Raw genomic sequence first — 7,287 nt, 5'->3', positions numbered from 1 at the left:
GTGTTATTGTTCTTATTATTATTATTATTATTATTATTATTATTATTATTATTATTATCATTATTATTATTATTAGTATTATTATTATTATTATTATTATTATTATTAAAGAATAATAATAGTCTCTATTATTATTATTATTATTATTATTATTATTTAAAAATGTAATAACAAAAACATCAATAATGCATCATAATGCTGTTATAATAACAGCATGATGCAAGAAACTAATGTTTAATAATAGAAACTATTATTATTATTATTATTATTATCATTATTATTATTATTATTAAAGAATATTAATAACAACAACACCAACAATAATGCATCATATTGCTGTTCTTGTAACAACATGATGCAATAAACTAATGTTTAATAATAGTAACTATTATTATTATTATTATTATTATTATTGAATAATATTAAGAACAACAACAAGACTGCATCATATTGCTGTTACAACATGATGCAAAAAAAAAATGTTTAATAATAGTAACTATTATTATTATTATTATTATTATATACATAAGAAGAAGAAGAAGAAATTGTACCTTTTTTTAAACACTGGTTTCTGTCATTATATTCGTAAAACACTGTAACACGAATGCTTGTGGCTTATTGCTTTTATAGTGCAAATGATGTACATAATGTGTGCCGTATGTTTGTTTGTGTATGTTTTGCAGGAATCATCAGAACAGCGCTGGCAGACATGGATCGAGAGGCGAGAGAACATTACTCAGTGGTGATTCAAGCCAAAGACATGGCGGGGCAGGTGGGAGGGCTGTCGGGCTCCACCACCGTCAACATCACGCTAACCGACATCAACGACAACCCACCCAAGTTCCCTCAGAGTGAGTGATGGGAAACCAGTGTGAAAACAAAACTGAGTGGCAACATATTGCTGTGAATGGACATCAGACATCTGCTCCAAAACCTAGTGAACAACCTAGTGAGGCAGTATTGCTGCCTATGTACAGAGTTCCAAATCTGCCACAAATGTATGCTGGTCTTTTACTGAAGGTCTTGGGGTTGTTTTAAGATACCGCATGATATTCACTCCTGAACACTCCATCCTGACTGAATCTTAAGCGAATATGTGAGAGATTGAAGGACTTCTTGATTATTATGCTTTAGATCTTGGCTAAAAGAACCGAAATAGCTTGACCTCGCTTTTCTCCAATTCTTCATCTGCTGCAAAAACCCTCATTACTGTTTGAAGGTGAACCATACAGTATGCTGTTGTAATGCACTTTTTTCTCTCTCAAAGTAGGTTTTCACACATTTTCCAGACAGAACACTGTTCGTTTTCTCAAGGGCTTCTTATGGATACTACATAATTAGATGGAAGAGATGGAAATATACCTTACATACTTTAGAGTCTCGTTATCAGATGACTCATATAAATTGTGCATTGCAGTGTAATTTTTTACCATTAATTAGCATGAAGAGAATAGAGGCAGGACCAGCATGTTATAGTGTGTAAGCATCCAATTATGAGACTTGTGTCTTGAGTTTTTTTAGTCTTATTTTTATCCACAGAAACAGAGCACCACAGCAGGGTTCTGGAAGTAAAATCACATTAATTTCCTCCTTAGAAAAAAGTATTTTTAAGAATAATGTAGAAACCTTTTAAGACTTTGAGCTCTGAGATTAAGCAATGGCACAGTATGTGCTTCTGCAGATGCCTTCTGTGGTCTTTAAATGAGTCCACTTTATTAAATATTACTTTATTTACCAAAATCTATGTGAATAGCTACACTGTTTATTTAGTTATTTTAGTTTTATTTTATTTATGTATGTATTTTATAGTAAATATTTATTTAATTTATGTATTTTTAGTAAAATATTTATGTTATATATTTAATAAATATATAATGTCAAATTAAATAGCAAACATATTTAACATTGCATATGAAGTATGTACTCATTTATGCTGTGCACTGTATATATATATATATATATTAGTGCTGTCAATGGATTTAAAAAAAAAAACTAATTAATCGCACATTTTTCTGAAATTAATCGCGATTAATCCCACCTAACATTAAAGTTTTTAAATATACTTTTATATTTCAATAATTTCACATTCAATCTTCAAGTTAATGTACAAGCAACATAATATTTACCTGTGCCCTTCAGCAGAAATATACAGAAATTGAAATTGAAGTTATCAAACATTAAATTCTAAATTAAATATAGGTGAATCCTTAAAGCTATGCAAGTTATTTATTCCCATTTCTTCTTTGTTCTTTGATTAACAGACATCACAGCAGCTGGTTATTAGGTTATTTTGACTGCTATTTCTTTAAGAGCTGCCGCTGCTGAACGTGACGCGGATCTGACATGCATCAACTCTTTTTTCTCTTAAAGTCTCTACTAATGAACTGACAAGTTTAATTGAGTGTGTTAGATGAGTGAGACAGTGCTGGGCTGCTCCAGGACAGTTTTGAAAACCATTTCAGAGACATGTTCTTAAATGTGACTCATATAAAATATATTACATGCCTGCACAGTTTTAAGGCAGCTTTAATTGCATTTTTGATAACTTTATGACTTAACTGACCACGGCATTGCATGCACGTAGTTTATTTCGCACTTTGATATGAAAGGATACAGGCTACAGAGTGCGCCGGCGCCTTTGTGCGTGCAATTGAAGAGCACGCGCTGTGAGCACAGTACCGTTTCTGCGCTCGCTTGACTCGCGCCTGGCGCTGAAGTGAAGTGGAGCGTGCGACTGAAACATCTCCCGTTCTCAGTCATTCAGCGACTGAATAAATGCACTTCTTGTCAAGAGAAAAAGTGACAGAAGCACCCCCAGTGAGTGGGGTGGCCAACCCTAGCCCTGCCCCTGCGTTAATTGCGTTAAATATTTTTAATGCGTTAAACTGAAAAAATGTATCGCCTGCGTTAACATGCTAATTTTGACACCACTAATATATGTATGTGTTACATATACACATACATAACACATTTGTATGGTTAATTTTTATTCTTTTATCATTTGCAGCAGTTATTAGTATTTTGCTTTTTTCAAAGGTTTTTTGAAATCCCAGAAATACTTTGGAACAATAGTTGCGCTCTATTGCATCCAGCTTTTTTAATCAGGTGGTGTGGGACTGTGGTTGTGGCTGTTTTTGGGGTCTGACAGCCGTATTGAAATCCTTCCAGAGTAGCTCAATGTGGCTTGTTCAGAGGCACAGCCGGAGAGAGGCATCATGATAACTATGATTCAAAAATACCATCCAGCCAATCGAACAAACCTCCATGCGGGCTTTTGTGTGTGTCTGCAGAGAATTACCAGGTGTTTGTCCCAGAGTCGGCACAGGTGGGGAAACCAGTGGGGAAGATCAAAGCCAACGATGAGGACATCGGAATCAATGCTGAGATCAAATACAGCATCCTGAACCCCGAGGGGGCCGGAATGTTCTCCATCTCCACAGACAAAGACACTAGAGAGGGTGTGATCACGCTGAGAAAGGTATTGCTGTCATTTCTATTGGTGTTTGCCAAGGCAAGCATCACTACTATTATTGCTCATTCTAGGGTTAGAGGCTTTCCTGAACCCTTAATAATAAGTGGCTGGTTCTTCAACTATGGGTACTTTTGGTCTTGTGGACTTTTATTTTATTTTATATGAAACGGCCTACTCAGTGATTTCTATCTTTTGCTGTAGTGTGTCAGTAGGAAATATCAGTTTATCGGTTTCCAAACATTCATTTTGCCATTAATTTTAACAATCCAGTGAGATGTTTGTTTGCACAAGGAGAAGAAACAGAACAAACTGAGACAGACTTAATCCATAAGAACTGTGGCAACGTCTCTGAGATGCTTAAAGAAACCTACCTGCAAAGCTACCTGAAAACTATGCGCAAGTGCTCCGAGGGCAAAAGCTGCTTTAAACGCAAAGGATGGTCACACCAAATGTTGATTTAATTTAGTTAATAGAAGTTAATTGATAAAGAAAATCTATTTATGACATTATTTTTGATAGCATCCTCATTTTGCAGCATTTTTACAGAAGTGCCTAAAACTTTTAACAGCACTGGTGCTTTGCAAGCATTTCTTGAAGCATCTTGGAGACGTTGCCACAGTTCTGGATTTAGTCTGTCTCAGTTTTGTTCTGTTTCTTCATGCTATTCCAGACAGACTGGATGATGATGAGATCAGATCTCGGTGTGGAGCACTGGCTGTTGTCAGATTTCTTGTGCAAACAAAAAAATCTGAAATAGCACAAAGTTTCCTGTGAGGGGTAGGTTTAGGGGTAGGGTTGGTGTAGGGTAATAGAATATACGGTCTGTACAGTAGAAAAAGCATTATGCCTTTGGAGAGTCCCCACAAGGATAGCAAACCAGAAGTGTGTGTGTGTGATAAAAAAATATAGAAAGGGTTTTCAGTTTTTCACACTTTTCACTCAAGTGTTTCTTGCAGACCATCAACAAAAGAACAAAACAGGATGGCATAGTTATCCAAGTCAAGATGTTGTCAAAATAGCATAATATCTGAATCTGCTCACACCGAAATCACTGACAGATATATATATATATAATCTGTCCGGCCAGACTGGGTCAAGCAGGCGTCTGGCGCTAGATGCTCATTAATGGTCTCTGTTCTGTATTCTGAGCTGCTTCAATTCCCCACTCAGTCCCGGGGGTCAGGAAAGCTGTGAATTCAGTGAATACTGAGTTTTCCAAAAGCCAGTCTTGTAAATAAATGCCTGCCAGATCTGTCCGGCGAGACGGCGGTGAAGGTCGGGCAGGTTTAATGGTGTTTACAGACGCAAACCCATCTAGAGAGTGATTTAACTTCTGCACTCTGGAAGCAAAAAAGACTGACCTCAATATAATCTCAGCTCGTAACTTTTTGGAGTACTTGAAACCACTAGAAGCCACCAATAAAGTGGCTAAAACTGACTGAAAGCAAAGTACACTGCCATTCAAAAGTTTGGGATCAGCAAGATTTTTTATGTTTTTTTTAAAGAAATATCTTTTGCTCATCAAGGTTGCATTCATTTGATCAAAAATAGAGAAACAACACTAATAGTGTGAAACATATTATTACAATGTAAAACAACAGCTTTCTATTTTATTATATTTTAAAATATAATTTATTCCTTTAATAATAATTTATTATTGATGCAAAGTTGAATTTTCATCAGCCATTACTCCAGTCTTCAGTGTCACATGATCTTTCAGAAATCATTCTGATTTATTATCAATGTTGGAAACAGTTGAGCTGCTTATTTGTATTTTTTTGGAACCTGTGAAACTTTTTTCAGGATTCTTTGAATAAAGAGTTTACAATAATCATTTAAATGAGAGTTTAATTTAGAATATTTTTTTTTATTTTCGGTTTCATTTTAATTACAGTTTTGTTTTGCTTTTTGTAGTTTTTGTTTAATTTAGTAATACGATATAAACTAAATGAAAATTAGAAATGAGCTGAAATAAAAACGTGACATTTTATTCTATTTCAGTTTTTTTAATTAAAGTACTACATTTATTTTGTTCTTTTTTGTAAGGTTTTAGTTAACAGATTGATTTGTGATCCAATTATGTATGTTTGTTGCAGTGTTATTTTGGTATCATATTTATAGCCTATATTTATCATAGTTTTTGTTACTATTTTGAATTAGATTTTATTTTTAGATTTGCTGTTTTTATTTTAATTGTAGTTAAATTGTTGGTATTCAAATGTCTATATGGTTTTTGTACTAATTTTAATATCATTTTTTTATTTAATTTTATTTTAATATGTGTGGCTATTTGTGTAATTCATAGCAAGTCACCTGCAATACTCCCACAAGACACAATTTGCTTGAATTTGCACTAGCAAATCACTACTGTTTATATAGGATTTGATTAAATCGTGGTGTGTATGAGTAAATGCAATGCTAAAGCAAAATAATCTGACATTATTTGTCTCTCTCTCTCCCCCGTGCCCTCCTATTTCTCACATCTCTCTGTAAAGGTCGAATTTAATAGGATGACATTGAGTTGATATGACATACAAGAATCTTTTATTGCTTTGACTCTCTCTCTTGCTCTGTCTATGGAAAATATTGTTAATTAGAGTAGTTAAGGCACCCCATGTTAGCATGGTAGTGAAACACCGCTGCCAAAGGCTCAAACATTCTAATGAAAGAGAGGTGTGAGCAGGCCATCTTATAAAAACATCATTGCTTTAGTGCTGATATCATGCTGCCTGCCAGAGAGGCCGATGGAGAGGATTCAGATTAACTGCAATTCCTGTTTCATCACACCTGGAAAACACAGCATAACTGATGCCTCTTTCATTCATTCATTTTGTTTTTCTTTCTTTTAGTTTATATTAGGGCTGTAAGTTTAACGCATTAACTTAATTCATTAGTTCTGAAAAAGTACGTGATTAAAATATTTTAACGCAGTTAATGCATTGGCCCCGCCCCCAGACCCGTACGTCATCTTACAGTCCATACAGTTGACTGTTGACAAATATGATGCAGGACAACAAATCCATAAATGCAGTTATGCTCCTAAAATTCAAAATATTGGGGCAAAAAAATGCCCATGTATGAGTTTGTCTCATAGTCTATTTATATAATTTATACCAATATACCAATATATACCAATATATACTATTTATACCACATGAGCAGCGAAAGCTGTATCACATGAGTGCTGTTTTGTCACGAATATCACGAGTTTAAATGTGATTTTATACAGCAGTTCAGTAAAAGTAGTTAATATTGTGTTATATTTTAAACACAATACTGTCTGTTTTGCTCAATTTTGCAGAGAAAATATTACCTTTAAAGCCACAGCAGAACTGTTGTGGATCTGTGAGCAACACAGCGGTGTTTAGTTTCTGACAGAATCTGCGTTTTGAACGAATCCAATGATTCAATAGCGTATTCATAAACTGAGCTGTTTACTTCATTCCTGAATGAATCAGCAGTTTGAACGAATGAATGAATGAATGAATGAAAAAGAACTGTTGGTAACTAAGCTGTTTTGGACTTTCATTGTATGAACAAAAAAATGAGTGGTTATGAATGAATGAATGAAACACATTTGTCTGTATTTCACTCCGTCTCTAATCGCACTCGCGGAAAGCGCTTGAGAAACAGTGTCTCTTCCGCAGCTCGGTACGCTTTCAACTTGTTTTTTTACTCGCGGAAAGCGCTTGAGAAACAGTGTCTCTCTCGCAGCTCGGTACGCTTTCAACTTGTTTTTTTAGTCTCAAGCAAGACTGTACGACATTCACATTACATGATTAGACTGTTTTTTTTACGTAGAAAGGGCGACAGCA

General features: G+C 34.7%; 1 protein-coding gene across 1 annotated transcript in view; it reads left to right on the top strand.

Moving 5' to 3' along the window:
• The window catches only part of LOC107653102 (cadherin-18-like), a 130,499-nt gene that overhangs the window by 87,315 nt on the left and 35,897 nt on the right, over positions 1-7,287 (top strand). Inside the window, exons 5-7 of the mRNA XM_016439740.1 lie at positions 684-851; positions 3,291-3,478; positions 6,322-6,335. Of these exons, the coding sequence (XP_016295226.1) occupies positions 684-851; positions 3,291-3,478; positions 6,322-6,335 (370 nt within the window). The remainder of the gene's footprint in view (positions 1-683; positions 852-3,290; positions 3,479-6,321; positions 6,336-7,287) is intronic.

Source organism: Sinocyclocheilus anshuiensis, unplaced genomic scaffold, assembly GCF_001515605.1.
Source record: "Sinocyclocheilus anshuiensis isolate Anshui unplaced genomic scaffold, SAMN03320099.WGS_v1.1 scaffold1328, whole genome shotgun sequence".
Classification (NCBI taxonomy): Eukaryota; Metazoa; Chordata; class Actinopteri; order Cypriniformes; family Cyprinidae; genus Sinocyclocheilus; species Sinocyclocheilus anshuiensis.
This window is presented reverse-complemented; position numbering and strand designations above follow the sequence as displayed.